The sequence below is a fragment of the Panthera pardus genome, unplaced genomic scaffold (genome assembly GCF_024362965.1).
Source record: "Panthera pardus isolate Hobbes unplaced genomic scaffold, ASM2436296v1 HiC_scaffold_6, whole genome shotgun sequence".
Classification (NCBI taxonomy): Eukaryota; Metazoa; Chordata; class Mammalia; order Carnivora; family Felidae; genus Panthera; species Panthera pardus.
Genome location: NW_026526991.1, coordinates 61,120,965 through 61,136,185, shown reverse-complemented (window position 1 = coordinate 61,136,185; position 15,221 = coordinate 61,120,965). Strand labels below are relative to the sequence as shown.

The following is a 15,221-nucleotide window of genomic DNA, read 5'->3' as shown; positions in this document are numbered from 1 at the left end:
ATATTTCTTCCCTCCTACCTCAGAGACTCCCCAGCATTCCACCTCCCCCCACCCCCACCCCTAATTTACGGGGCTGTTTGCCTCCTTGGCATCCCTCCGTCCCCTCGCCTGGAAATTGGCGCCAGGGGTGGGGTGGGGGTGGTATTTTCTCAGTGGGAGTCCTGGGGAACCGAGCGCTCCCCCCCCCCACCCCCAAAGCCAGCTGCCGGCTCCCGCCTCAGCCATTAGTAACCCGGAGACGCGCACCTGCGTGGGGGCTCTCCTCAGCCCCTGCTCCCTTCCTGCACCTCCCACTCCTGCTCTGAAATGGCGCTGAGCGGGTTATTTATCGGAGCCAGCGCTGCTCCAGAAGGTCAGGACGGTGGTGTAAATAACCTCTTCTCGCCATTTCCCCGTCCCTCCAGAGCCTGCTCCCCTCCCCCTCCTCCACCTTTATTCGCACAAATGAATGTGGCTGGGCTGGCTCAGAGCCTGGCCCTGCATCTTAATGGGGCGGTGAGCTCACAAGATGGATTTAGCTGGGGGTTTTATGGTTGCCGCGGCGACAGGAGAATGCTTTGGTTTTCTTTCCCCCTTCCTCCGCAGGATTTTAAGGAGGGGGGAGCGTGGGGAGCCCTCCTCCGCACTGCAGTTTTGAAGGGTCTCCTCAGTCACCTCTACAGCTCGTAAGATGGGCCTTCAATCCCAGGAGTAAGCCAGAGAGACCACATTAGGACCTCGGGAAAGGAGGGAAGGAAGGTGATGGGAGTGGGAAGAGCCTCTCCAGCATCAAGACATGAAACCGAGTTGTCCAGTCTTGCCTGCTGTATGAGAACCTGGCAGTTAAGCTCGTCAGCTGTGGGGCACCTGTGCCCAGAATCCCCCCTCAGCAGGTAGAAAAAAAAGAAAATGCTTGGGTTATCACCTCTGTAGTCCTGGATTGAAAGTTGGGGTATGGGGCAGCGGGCGGAGGGGGGCTGGATGAGGGCTAGGGATCTTTGGTGTTGCCTGTCTGAGACGGGGAGGAAGCAGTGTCCGGCCTTCCCATCCTAACCTTTCTACTTACCACCACCCAGCATTGACCCTGGTTGGGGGGTGGGGGGGAAGGCAGGTCAGTGCGAGCCTTGAGGGGTTGCTGATCAGTGACGGTGTGGAGAATGGAGCTGTATCTCAAACTTGAAATGCTCTGAGTCTGTTTCCCCAGCCTGGCCTCGTTTGAACTTCTCCTGCCTCCTCTGTTTCCCACGAGGAATGGAACTCTGGTGCCCCGGCCTGCCCTGGCCTACCCAGTCCCTTGGCCAGCAGCTTTCTTCCAGGACTATGAGCAAACCCTTCTCCAGCACTGACTAAAGCAGAGAAACCGGGGACAGGGGTCTGATCATTTCCCTCCATTGGTCTCTGATGCTGGGTCTCTTGTTTTGTAAGCTTTCCCTTCTTCCCCAGGGAACCCTGGGAAGCCCCTCCTCCCCTCTCCCCCTTCCTCCCCTTTGGCTGGGAAAGTGACTGCAGCCTGAACAGTGCCAGACACCTGCCTGCCAGATGTGGCGATTCCCCATTCTTCTTCCCCCCCCTCCCCAAATGTCTATCCTCTACCCACCCCACTGAGCTCAGGCAGAGGGAGCCCCCCCACAGGGTGATTTAGTGCTACAGTCCCTCTTCCTCAAGTGCCCCCCTCCAGCTTCTCTCCCTTCCCCTGGTGCCCATGCCTCCCTCTTTTATCCCCCATGTCCTGCAGATGGCTTCCTGGTACAGACTCCTCCTCCTCCTCCTTCTCCTCCTCTCACCCTAGGGTGCTGGCATGTTTAAGCCCCAGCTCCTGGACTGGAGAATGAATGGGTGGGGCAGAGGTGACTGGCCTCTCTCTCACCCATGGGAGAGTGCATCAGCAGGGACGAGGACAGCAGCGGCAGCCACAGCTGATGTCACTGGTGGGGAGGGGAGGTGTTAGGGGAGGAGGAGGTAAGTGGGGAGGGAACCGGCACTCCAAGACTGTCTGCAGGGGAAAAGAGGTCTGTGAGACCTTCTCAGGTAGGTGAGAGAACCCAGAACTGTGGCTGCCTGCTGGACCTCACATCTTTGTTTCTCTGGCTGAGTCTCCAGATCTAGCTGCTGGATCTGTGTCACACTATGACTCAGTAGATGCCCCTCAGCTCCTCCTATTCACACTGACCCAAAATACACTTACAGGGAACCTTTAGTCCTTACCCTCCTCTCTTTAGTGTTTGCCCTTCTGCAGCTTTTCTCTCTTCCTTCTCATCTTTACTTTTCCTCCCTTAGTTGAGCTTGTCTCCTTGGTCATCTGGCTTCCCTGTCCCCCCTTCCACCCCATATCCTAACACAGTATGGTCCCAGACCTCCCACCAAAGCAGGCACTCATTCAGAGCCTCTACTCTGAGGCTCTTGGGTGGCAGTGAGGTAGTGGGGCTGAAGAGAAGCAGAGGCAGGATGGATGGAGAGTCCAAGGAAATCGGAGAGGCGGGAATAAGATCGAGAAGCACAACGAAAGAGAAAAATGACTGACAAAGAGGCAGAGTCTGAGAGTTAGCAGAAAGCCAGCATAAGGAACTGGGAGAGTGGGAGAAACCAGGAAAGAACAACCAGCCTGGGAGCCGAGAAACAGAATGGAGAGATGGAGATAGGAAAGTCACAGCAAGAGAAGACAGCTGGGGAGGGGACAGCCAAGGGGCAGGCTGGCTCTCCTGGGCTCCGGCTCCCTCATGCTGATGGGTCATAAATCTTGGGTGTGTGTGCACACGAGTGTCTGTCTGTCTGTCTCAGTGTGTTGAGTGCACAGCACATTTGTGTAGGGGTCGGTGGTGGGGACAGGTTCTCATTCACCCATTTCTTTCAGCAGCCTCCTTCCTTGAAGAACCCCACAGCAACCCCCGTGTCCCGGTGTTTCTGATTTCCCGGGGGCCATTCCCAAGGTCCTTCCGCATCTTAAGAATCCTGGCTTTCTTGCTCAGAATGCTGGCCTGCTGGAATGTGCAGTCGGGATCCGTAGCATCAAGAGGCCCCAACCCCTCACCGCCCACCCCCAGTGCCTGCTCACCAGCTGCTCCTGTCCATCTTCTCCCACTCTTGTGTCTCTCCCCCCTCCACCCCGACCCCTCCCCCAGCCTCTGACCCCCCAGCTGCCTGGGGCCCCGGGTTGGAGGGGAGACAAAGACAGGATTTATCATCAGGACAGAGAGGCAGCCAGAGCACAGGGCTGAGGGCAGTGGCTGACCTCCCTGGGATGGGAGGGAGTGCTTGGCCAGATGCTGGGAGGCTGGGAGCCTGGGTTCCGATGGCTTCGGCTCACAACCCCCAACTTTTCTCACTCCAGCCTTGCTCTCTCCCTTGTCCCTGCAGAGTTAGGAAACAGAGAGAGGATGGCCTCGGGGTGATTTTAGGCCTCTGAGGGAAAACCCGGGAAGAGGGAAGGGAGGAGACTGACATCTCAGGGTCATTCTCTTATGTGTACAGAGGAAGATTCGGGAACCAGAAGCAATCAGGCAGCAGTTCGTTCCAGGACTAGAAAGGAGTTCAGGTGTACAACTGCAACCGATGAGATGCAGGCCTCTAATACAGAAGGACTTCTCCAGAACAGGCCCTGATTGCCAGTAGAGAGAAAGAAAGGTCCTTCCAGGTCCTGGAAGATGGGAGATCCAGGCTTACCTGAAAGCGAGGGAAGACATGGATCCCCCCGAGGGTTATTAGCTCCAACCCCTCTGAGGAGACCTTCCTCCCTGAGATCCCCAACTGCCTCCTGAGAGGTCGTGAGGAGCAGCTGGACCCTGCCTTTACAATAAAGAGACTATTGGCCAGAAATCGTCTCTACTCAGCAGGCAGGGTATGTGGGCAAGGAGAGGGAACGGTATGATCCAGGAGTTTCCGAGAAACCAGCCCATGTATCTTTCCGTGGACAGCTCCTGCAGCTCCCCTAGCTGCCCTTGGAGGCCCACGAGACCGTCTAGCACCTCAGTGCGTCGGAGGGCTCCACAAACCCAACTCTGAAGCTCTCGCACCCATTCCAGCTCCTGGCACCCGATATCCTGCTTCCTGCCTCTTTACCCTCCTGTCCTGGGAGAAGGCCGCCAGAGTTATCCCCAAGTGAGAAGAGGCTGGGAGGAAGAGAAACTGAGGAAACTGGGCGTTTCCAGCCTCCTGGCCTCTCACCACAATCCCACCAACCCATTCCCACCCGGGATTTGGTGAAGGAGACCTTCTCGCAGTTTCCTTCTACAAGCTGAAATCACTGTCTCAATTCCTGTGGAAAGCCACACATTTGGAAATTTTAGTGGCAAAGGGTCATGGATTGGGAGAGGACAAAAGAAGTGGGGTGGGGGATGGCGGATGGTGCAGGTTGAGGGGAAAAAAAAAAACAGGAAAAGGGAAAAGAGAGCATCTCGTTTTTCCTCACTCCCCCTTCCCCCAATTGAGAAGGCAGATTTACAGCCTTGGTTTGGGGGGGGGGGTAGTGAGCATAAGGAAGACAGATCTGCAGTTCTGCCCTCTGAGTGTCTGGGTACTTAGCTTTAACTCCCCCATTAGCATCAATCCCCATCTTGCTGCCCATCCGTCTTCTGACATCAGCTCCTTCCCCTTTCTGTAGCCCAGGCTTTCTGACCCTAAGTGGCTCTTAAAGGGCCAGTCTAGACCCTTCTCTCCCTCCCTTTTCCCGCTCCACGCAGCAGAGTCTAGTGTGTGCGCTTTTGTGCACGCACGGTGGCCATCCTTACTAAAGCCACAGTGGATGGAGGGCACAGTGTTGTGTGTGTGTGTGGGGGGGGGGGGCACCTCTTCTCCAGCTCTCTCTGTTCTCTTTAGATACTCCCCCACCCCCCATATTACTGACCTCTATCTTTGTTCACTACTTATCCAAGCCCAGAGTCAGAGCCCTTCTGACTGGGCTGGGGGTCACAAACACATGGTCCTTGGAGCTAAGGGGCTGGAGAAGGTATGTGGATCACAGGACAGATCCTCTCCCTCCCTCATTTCCTGGAGGCCCAGGGCAGGGAGTATCAAGGACTACTGGCTGTTTTTAATTCTCAGCCAGCAGTGGGGGTGGACAGGTTGGGGGCTGAGACTCCTAGGAGATGCCCTGAGCCCCACATTCCTAGCCTCCTTTCCCAGGGACCCAGGCTGTGGTCTGGGGTCGGGGAGAAGGGGGGGGATTTCAAATCTTCCTCTCCCTGTGAGGGACGTGAATTGCCAGAGAAACCTGCCTGTGAATTTCCTGGCTCCTCTCCTCCATTTCTCAGCAACTTAGCTTAGGGGGGCAGAGGGGAAACTGGCTTCTCCCCACTTCTCTCCATCTTCTGCAGAAATGCTGTAACTGCACTCCAGGGGCTATAAGAATGCCAGGACACTTGGAAAGTTCCTCCCCCATCTGCCTTCAATCCTTTCTGCTGCAAAGATCTGCAGTCCTCTGAGGGGCTCTCCAGGGCAGTCCAGACCCCCTTCCTGATATCTGAAACCCATTCCCCACCTCCCTCGGCGCTCCCTTCTCTGGCTCAGGATGAGAGGGAATTGGTGGGTGGGGGCCTTGGGAAAGTGGCCACGCTAAAAATAGGAACCCCCAGCTGCACCCCCCCATGGCCCCTTATTTATCACCTTGCAAACCTCACTCTCAAAGAAGCATAAATATTCCTAATTCCTGAAGGCCAGCCCTGAACTCATAAATTTAACTGGGGAGGTGGGCAAGGGGGAGGAGTGAGGTGTAGGGAAAGGGGAGCCCACCGCAGCCTTGAGGTAGAACGTCTCCTGGGGGAGGCGTGGGACTTGCCCTCCACCCCCCCCCCATCCCCCGCCCCCTTGCAGGCGCCTATGGGTCTTTCTAGAGAGGAGGAGTAGGCTTCTCTCAGTCGTTCCTCTGGGGATTCGGCTTCTCTCACTACACCCCACCCCCCACCCCATAAAAACCAACCTTAGCTCTGTCTTCTCTATTAGTTCTCCATCCTTCTCTCCAGTTTCTTCCCCGTTACTTTTCAGTTCTCTTTCCCTGCCCCTCTCTCTCCCCTCTCTTACTGCACCTTTGCTCCTCTAAGCCTCTGCCTCTTCAGAGCTATTGTCTGAAGGGAAATTTCAGTCTCTTATGCAGCAGTCTGGATAGTGAGGTTTGAAAATAAGTCTCTCAGTTCCCGGATCTCCCCCCCTCCCACCGCTCTGCCGCCCCCCGCGCCCCCCCCCACCCGCTTCAGCCCCGTTGCCCCTTCAAATGCGCCCTCTTTTCAGCCCTTCCTTTTTTCTCCTCAGAGCCCCTTCTTTCTGTCCCTCAGTCTCCCCTTTCTCCCCAGCCTTCCTTTTATTCCCGTCACCCCTTTCATCCCCTCAGTTTCCCGCTTCACTCTTCAGTTCATTCTCTCTCCCTTCTCAATCTTCTCTCCCTACTCTACGCTCACCCCACCCCTACCCCTCAGATTCGCACCCCCCCCCCGCCTATATTTACTACTCCAGACCCCATCCTCTGCTGGGGATCCCCCCCACCACCATCACCACACCCCAATTCTCCTCCCCGGGGGATGAAAGAGCAGAGAGGAGGGGGGGCTCGAGGAACAGGTACAGTGAGTTCGGTTCCTCGAGGGGAGGAGAGCAAGGGGAGCAAGCAGAGGAGAGGGAGACCAAAGCTTTGGCGAGGGGAGGGGCATCCTGACTCCCCAGCTGCGCCCCCCTCTTCCCCGAAGCCACCGAGCCATAAATCAGGGCCAAGGCTGTTTGGCCAATGGTGGAGTGACTCGTAAATCGGCCTGTCAAGCTCAGCCAATGAGAGGAGGCGTTAAATCAAGTCCTGTCAGCGCTTGGCCAATGAGAAGCCCTGGGCTGACCATAAATCTGCCGGTGAGAGACAGCGAAAGAGAGAGAGCGTGCGAGCGAGCGAGCGCTGCCCGGGCGGGGGACTGGGGAGGGGGCGCGGGGAGAGCGGGGAGGGGCGACGGGGAGAGAGCGAGGAGGGAGAGAGGAGTTGAGGAGAAAAAAGGCGATAACGGAGGTACCAGAGACGAAGACAGCCTACAGGAGAGACGGACAGATGCAGAGAGACAAAGAGAAGCCGCGAGAGATAGCGTCAGGAAGTCAGCGATTAGAGATCCGGCTCGCGCGGGGGACTGACAGAGATAAAGAGACCAAGAGAGACAGACACTGACTCCCACTCATGAGGGCCCCCAAGTGCACACACTTCCCCGAGACACGCGTGAGCGCCGCCCCACGAAGGACCTCGTGCGTGGACACGGACGCGCCACGCACACCCGCAAGAGAAAGCCTGAGAGACCTGTTTGCTTTTCCTCCGCCTCTTTTTCCTCACTAAGTTGTTTGTTGAAACTAGAGGCGGGTGGGGGCGGGGAGGGCGTCGAGGGTGAGAGAGGAGGGGGTTGTATTCCTGCTAATATCTGGCCTCTCTGGTCTCAGACTCCAGGGTTTCCTCCTGTGCCCCGTGAGTCATTTTTTCCCAGCGACTGAGAATTGGGAAGTCCCTCCTTAGGTCTAACTTCAGTCTCTGTTGCTGCTCCTTTCTACTTGCCAACGTTTGTGAACTGCCTTCAAGGAATACGAAAAGTGAACCCTTTTACAGACCTTCAGAGAATTGCCAGCTTCCAGAATCTTAGAAGGGTGGAGCAGGAAGCACTTTTAGGAATTATCTGGTAACTTGATTCTAGTTTTAGGAAGGCAGCTGTCCTGTAGTGGTTAGACATGTGGGCTGAAGCGAGACTCTCTGCCCTCAAGTCATGGTCATACTACTTCCCAGCTGGACAAATTGCTTGAACTATTTGTGCTCCGATTTGTTCACTTGTGAGAATGAGATTGTAATAGATACTTAATGGTAAAATTTGTACGAATTACATGAAAGAATATATTTACAGGGTTTAGGACAGCACGGGGCACGTGGTAAGACTGCGCCCCACCCCCAACTTTGCACCCGCGATAAAGCCTGTGGTTCCGGTGGTCCAGGGTCCTGCTCACCTTCACAGAGCTAATTATCAGAGAGCCTTGGCGAGAACCCTTGTCTCTACATTCCCAAGCTGATGTTCTTTATTGGTCCTGCTGTTCACCCCACCTGTCTGGGCCCCTGCCTCAGCACCCTGAACTTGACTCAGTTTTGAGGCTGTTGTGATCTTTGTTCTTTGGAAGAAGAACTCTCAGAAGCACGTGTTCTGCGTTAGGACACAGGATTCCTGGGACTTGGAAGTGGGTTGAATGTGAGGACATTGATCTGTCCACCTTGACCTATGGTTCTTTCTGCGCTTGTCTGAATCCCTCTGGACTTCACTTTGTTCCCTCCAAACCGTGGACTTGGGAGCAGGGAGGGGACAGCATGTAGCCAGAGCAGCGGTACTGTCTACATGACTCTTACATTCCAGTGCTTGCCCAGTGCCCACCTGCTCCCCCCATTTCCAACCAAATAGACAAGAAATATCTCATGAGTAATCATAAATGTCTAATTCTTTACTTTCCCGCCTAAGCTTTGGGGGGAGGGGGGAAAGGGGTGCAGATCTCTGGGTCTTTGCCCTTGCTGGCTGGGTGGGAGGCTGTCTGTGGCCTCCCGGTCCCTCTGACACCTTCGGTCCTCAACAAGGAAACACAGAGAACCAGCGTCACCTGGTGGCCACAGGTGCTTTCTTTTAAGTTCACACGGGTGCTGACTAGGGTGACAGGATGTTGGTCGTGCTAGAGGAAGGGAACATGGTTTCCCCTCAGCTGGACCCCTGAGCCCTGTTAACTAGAGTCTCTGTTCTGCTCTCATAACCCAGGATGACAAGAACAAGTCGGGGGGAAGTGAGGGGCCAGGACTTCAGTTGATTTAGGTCTGACTGGTGTCACTGCTAGGGCAGCCGGAACCCCTCTCTGCCATTGCCTCAGCTAAACTCAGTTCATGTCCACGGAGCAGGGATCCTCTCCCATGACCATTCTCTTCGGCTAGGGCAAGGGCCAGGGCGTTGGACTCACAGGAGTGTGGCTATCAAAGCTGGATTACAGGGTGGCTGGGTGGCTCAGTCGGTTGAGCTTCCGACCTCGGCTCAGGTCATGATTTCCCGGAATGTGAGTTCGAGCCCCACGTCGGGCTCCGTGCTGACAGCTCAGAGCCTGGAGGCTGCTTCAGATTCTGTGTCCCCCTCTCTCTGACCCTCCCCCGTTCGTGCTCTGTCTCTCTCTGTCTCAAAAATAAACATTAAAAAAAAAAAAAGCTGGATTACAAAACTTTTCTGAGCTAAATAAACCTGTTTGCGGGGATTAGGGGACTAGGGGCGCCGATCCTGGCAGTAGTAGTTAGGGACAGGAGCCATTTCTGGGAAGTTAAATGAAAAGACAGGTGGATCCTCTTAAACCAACTCACATGTTTTATGCCCGTAAACCCCTCAGCTGAAGGCTGTGTCCTAGGTCCTCTGCTTCCCAACCTTGCCGTGACCTAGGTTACCCAAACCCTCAGCTGTTAGTTTCCAGCTGCACACCGGTCCTGGCCTATTATTCCCCAAAGACCACATCTGAGCCCTAGAAGGATAGAATTCATTTATTAATAATTAATAATGCATCTTGGGCAGCCTCGAGCTGAAGCATCGATCAAGGGATGGAGAAGCCTGGTTTGGGGATGGGGGAAGTTGTCTGTGAAAATGCCCACAGGCTTTCCTTTCGTCTGCTCCCCTACCAGCTGGCCACTTTAGCTCTGTTCTGGAGGAGACAGTGCTGGATCCTGGTGACTGGGGAACACAGTTCTAACGGAGCCTACGGAAACTCTGGGGCCCTCGTCTTAGGATGGAGCCGTAGGCTTGGCGGAACTGACGGTTCATGGCTGCATAGAGCACAGGGTTGATGCAACCGTTGAGCCAGGTGAGGTTGGCAGCGAGCATGTGGACAACCCGAGGAGCGCGGACCCTGGCATCCAGGATGTTGAGCAGCAAGAAGGGGATGTAGCTCAGAGCGAAGCAGAGGAACACAGCGAAACACATCCGGGTCACCTTCCCAAACTCTGACGGAGAGTCCTGAGTTCTTTGGGCTCTTTTGGTCGGCCTGCTCTTGGCAGGTGCTTCTGGATGGCTTTTCTCTGCCGCCTGCTGACCTACCTCCCTGCTGGGATGGTCCTCCACCTCTGATGAGTCCCCTTCCAGGGTCTGGGTGGTGGCAGCACTGACCGGCTCAGACGAAATCCCCTCGCTGGGCCTTCCTGACGCCCGCCCGCTGTCCAGCTCCTGGAAACGACCAGGTGTGGCCTCATCTGTCCCAGCCACATGGTTGGAGTGGATACTTGACTGCTTATACTGATCCAGCGCCTGTGCTGCTCGCTTCACTTGCCGGTGGATGAGCCAGTAGAAGATGCCGACGCTGCTGAGCCCCAGCACAAAGTAGATGCCCATGAGGATGGTGGTGTAGGGCCGGCCTCGGATGCGGTCAAAGCTGCAGGTGCAGACTACAGGCACCAGGATATAGATACGCCAGAGAGGGGCGAAGCTGGCCACGCCTACCACCCAGGTACTCACCAGTGCCAGCACCATCCCCTTGGCACTGAAAACTCGGGGAAAGAGCTTAGGGTGGGCAATGAGGAGGTAGCGTGCCAGGGCAATAAGGCAGAGGGTCAGGATGGAGACGGAGTTGGATGCAAAGAGGAGGAGTCCAAAGACCCTGCAGAAGGTGGCGCCGGTGCGCCAGTGCAGGTGGAGGTAGGTGTCCACAGAGAAGGGCTGGAGAAGGGTGCAGTACAACAGATCGGCCACTGTGAGGTTGGCGATGAGCAGGTTGAAGCGGGTGCGGAGCTTGGGCTGGATGGCCAAGGCCAGCAGGGTGAGGATGTTGCCCACGGTGCCTGTGACAGCTACCACCACCCCCCAGCTAACTGCAACATAACGATAGCCCAGTACGGACTCATGGTAGCAGGAGAAGTTGGCTTCGGAGGTGTTCCACATGATGGAGGCTGAAGAGGAGAGTGCGAGGGAAAGAAGGAGTCAGAACCTCGCCTTGAACTTAGGTCTCTTGGACGGCTCTGGGGCCCTGGACACCTGAGCTTTTTCACAAGCTTGCCAGCCTCCTGAGCCATTCCCAGGCCTCTTCATCCCCAACCTTTCCTGAGATCCCCAACCCCCCCCTCCTTCGGCTCTCTCAGTCCTCTCCCATTCTCAAAGATTTCCCCCAAATTCTTCTCTAAATATCTTTCGGTGTCCGCCCGCTCCAAACTCCAGGCCTCTTCAATATCCATCCAGATGTTCTCAGTAACCTCAGTGCCCTCTGACTTTTTAATCTTTTCTCTTTCCCCTAAGACCACCCAGGAATTCCCTACCTCTATTCAGGATGCTACTGGTCCCCTCTGCCCTTGTCTGCTACACACACGCAGGTCTCAGGTCTTGTTGTTTCGTTTTGTTTTTTTCATCATCCGGGAGATGAGGAGACAGAGAGAGTAAAAGTACACCCACCACAAAAGTACTCACCTGAGTCTCCCAGCCTTCAATTCTCACTCCAGTGGAAGAAGTCCAACTCACTTGAGTAGTCTTTTCTGGTGGGCGGTCAGGCTCCAGGACATGGTCGTGTGTCTCCTATTAATAAACGAGACTGAACGGATAAGAAACTCCCCAGTTTCTCAACCTCAGCCACTTCCTCCCTTCTCTTCAGTCCTACTCATTTTGTTTTGGCTAGTGCAATCTGGGCTTCTCTGGTGAAAATCCCCTGCTACTTACATCAAAGCTGTTTCGCTCCTTGCTAAAGACGAAGGTGTTTCTCTCCCCTCTTTGCATAGCAGGACACCTACAAGTTCGTGGCCAAGAATTGTCTGGACAGGGAGACAGGTCATCAGAAGGCCTGGGCCACTTCTCTAGGGGCCAAAGAGAAGACCAAGTTCCAGGAGCAATTCTGGACGCCCCGGAAGCCTTGCGTTTGTCAGGAAGGAGCCTTTCTTCTGCCTTTCTTTTCTCCAGGACTCAGAGACAGTTCAAATCAGGGGGTCCCATGTGATACCCTAACACATCTGATAAAAGGAGCCAGGTGAAAAAAGGTGAGAAAAGAAGTATTCTGGCTTCATTCCCCACAGGAGCACAGGCCGCCGTTCAATCGTTCATTCATTCATCTGTTCACTCAACAAACACGTGCTGAGGGCCTACTATGCACAAGACTCTGAGATAGACTCTAGGGATACAAGAAGTTGTGACACATGGGCTTGCACATAGTCTAGCAAGGGACACAGATATATAGATATATAAATGCTTAATTGATTCTCTAAGGGGTCAGCAAACTTTGGCTTATGGACCAAATCTGGGCTGCCATCGGTTTTGTTTTTGTTTTTGTTTTTTTTTTTAAACGTTTATTTATTTTTGAGACAGAGAGAGACAGAGCATGAACAGGGGAGGGTCAGAGAGAGAGGGAGACACAGAATCTGAAACAGGCTCCAGGCTCTGAACTGTCAGCACAGAGCCCAACGCGGGGCTCGGACTCACAGACCGTGAGATCATGACCTGAGCCGAAGTCAGACGTTTAACCGACTGAGCCACCTGGGCGCCCCTGTTTTTGTTTTTTTAAGTAAGCTCTATCCCCAGTGTGGGGCTTGAATTCATGACCCCTGAGAGCAAGAGTGGCATGTTCTTCTGACTAAGCCAGCCTGGCGCCCCCACATCTGTTTTTTTTTTTAATGTTTGTTTATTTACTTATTTTTTTATTTTATTAAAAAAATTTTCTTATATTTATTTATCTTTGAGAGACAGAGAACAAGTGGGGGAGGGGAAGGGAGAGAAGGAGACACAGAATGTGAAGCAGGCTCCAGGCTCTGAGCTGTCAGCACAGAGCCAGACGTGGGACTCAAACTCACAAGCCGTGAGATCATGACCTGAGCCGAAGCCGGATGCTTAACTGACTGGGCCACCCAGGCTCCCCAGTTTATTTACTTATTTTTGAGAGAGAGAGAGAGAGAGAGAGAGAAAGAGAGAGAGAGAGCGCCAGCATGGGGAGAGGCAGAAAAAGAGGGAGAGAGAGAATCCCAAGCAGGCTCCCTGCTGTCAGTGCAGACAGGGCTCAATCCCATGGACTGTGAGATCATGACCTGAACCGAAATCAAGACTGACTTGAGCTACCCAGGCACGCTGCCCGCCCCACCACCATCTGTTTTTGTAGGGGCCATGAGCCAAGAATGTTTTTTTCCCCCACTTTCAAATGGTTCCATTTTAAATGGTTGTATAAGTACCTACATAATACCCTCCCTCAGTTTTGCCTCTTGGCCTGCACAACCTATAATATTTACTGTCTGGCCACTTAAGAAAAAGTTTACCAACCCTTACTCTAAAGGGTAGCAGCGACTTAAAGGAGCGAAATCGCCAAGGAGAAGGTCAGGAAAGGGTTCACAGAGAGATAGCTGGCCTGGGTTTTGAATAATGAACAGTTTTTTTGGAGGGAGGTAAGTAGAAGGACATTCGGGGCAAAGGGAACAGGATGCATAGAGTCGCAGAGGTTTAGGTAGAGGTGAACAAATACTGGGAGGTAGGGAGCAACAGAGAAGATCCTGGACAAGTGAGCAGGACGGGGGTGGAGGAAGTCCTTGTGCATCGTGTGAGGAGCTGGGGTTGTATCCTGGAGGCCATAGGGAGGTTTGCACTCACGAAGCTGTGAGTAAGGAGTGAAAGCGTGCAGGCCAGCAGTGAGAGAGACCAGTAAAGAGGCACCAGTTCAGACAGGAGAGAGGCAGAGCCTGAGCTGGGGCCAGGGCTAGCTTCAAAGACATGCCACATGTGTGATCACACGGGGCCCTGCACTTACAAGGGGCTGGGGTTGGCTTAACACTCCACACTGTCTTAAGATCCATTTTGAACAAGAAGTCCTGCTTTTTCCTCTTGCACTGGGACCACGAGCTCTGCAGCCAGTCCTGGTTAGGGCAGTGGCTGTGGGTATACAGAACAATGATCAGGATCCATGGGTCAGTAAGAAGTCAAATTAACCCGGTAAGAGGATTTATTTAGTGCTTTAGTGGATGAAGGGTTAGGAAGAGGGAAGACTAGGCTGATTCCCAGTTTTCCCAGTGGCTGGTGGTGCTTTGCATCAGGAAGATAGGGAATAAATAGGCATAGCAGCAGGCTTAGGGAACGGGGTGAATCATGAATTCAGTTTTAAACCAGGCTAGAGGTATGTATCTCAGCCCTCCTCACTCTAGTCTCTTCTAGCCTCCATCTCTATCCCCACGTGTGATCCAGCCCCTGCTTTTCTCCATCCTCTTTCTTATAGGACCACTCTTGCCTCTTGGACTTGGACTTCTGGATCTCCAGTCTCTGCTTTTTTTTTTTTTTAAGCTAGATGGCCTGAAAAAACAAAACACAAACACCTAACCATCCTAAACTTGTTGGATTCCATTTCTAAACCCACAGTGAACTCCCACCCCCAACTTCATAGCTGACAAACCCAGGAGGCCCCTATTTCCCTTTCCTTCTCTCTCTCTTTTTTTAATATTTTTAAGTTTGTTTACTTATTTATTTTTTATTTATTTTTTAATTTTTTTTTAACATTTATTTATTTTTGAGACAGAGAGAGACAGAGCATGAGCAGGGGATGGTCAGAGAGAGAGGGAGACACAGAATCCGAAACAGGCTCCAGGCTCTGAGCTGTCAGCCCAGAGCCCGATGCGGGGCTCGAACTCACGGACCGTGAGATCATGACCTGAGCCGAAGTCGGACGCCCAACCGACTGAGCCACCCAGGCGCCCCATACTTATTTATTTTTTAAAAATGTCCATTTATTTTGAGAGAGAGAGTGAATGAGCAGGGGAGAGGCAGAGGGAGAGAGAGACTCCCTAGCAGGATCCATGCACAGTGCCCAATGCAGGGCTCTATCTCACAGACCCTGAGATCATGACCTAAGCCGAAATCAAGAGTCAGATGTGTGCTTGGGGTGCCTGGGTGGCTCAACAGGTTAAGCATCTGACTTCGACTCAGGTCGACTTAGGCTCAGGTCATGATCTCACAGTTTGTGAGTTGGAGCCCCACATCCGGCTCTCTGCTGTCAGCACAGAGCCTGCTATGGCTCCTGTGCACCCACTGCCCCCCACCCTATCCCTGCTGGTTCTCTAAATAAATAAACTTTAAAAATTTTTTTAAAAGAGTTGGATGCTGAACTGACTGAGCCACCCAGGTGCCCCTATTTATTTATTTATTTATTTAGAGAAAGAAAGAGAGTGTGGGGGAAGGGCAGAGAGAGAGAGAGAGAGAGAGAGAGTATCCCAAGCCAGCTCCAAGGAAAGGAGAAATCGAGACCTGAGCTACAAGCGGGACACTTAACTGACGGAGCCCCTCCCTTTCCTTCCTCTTTAA

At 53.6% G+C, this 15,221-nt stretch overlaps 1 protein-coding gene and 1 long non-coding RNA gene across 2 annotated transcripts; one reads left to right on the top strand and one right to left on the bottom strand.

Annotated features, from left to right (window-relative positions):
• Positions 1–169: 169 nt before the first annotated feature.
• LOC109249248 (uncharacterized) lies at positions 170–3,792 on the top strand. The gene is made up of 2 exons (XR_002072506.2): positions 170–872; positions 2,831–3,792. It is a non-coding gene; the product is annotated as an uncharacterized LOC109249248 (long non-coding RNA).
• A 5,659-nt stretch (positions 3,793–9,451) lies between these two features.
• Positions 9,452–11,793, bottom strand: GPR84 (G protein-coupled receptor 84). Its single transcript, XM_019419619.2, has 2 exons — positions 11,373–11,793; positions 9,452–10,861 (listed from the first exon to the last, which is right to left on the bottom strand). Exon 2 carries the CDS (start codon positions 10,851–10,853, stop codon positions 9,669–9,671), a length of 1,185 nt encoding a protein of 394 aa, XP_019275164.1. The 5' UTR covers positions 10,854–10,861; positions 11,373–11,793; the 3' UTR covers positions 9,452–9,668.
• Between the last annotated feature and the right edge of the window lie 3,428 nt (positions 11,794–15,221).

What these genes read in the sequence shown, in the direction of transcription:
- GPR84 (XM_019419619.2), bottom strand. Translation starts at nt 10,853, where the DNA reads ATGTGGAACACCTCCGAAGCCAACTTCTCCTGCTACCATGAGTCCGTA.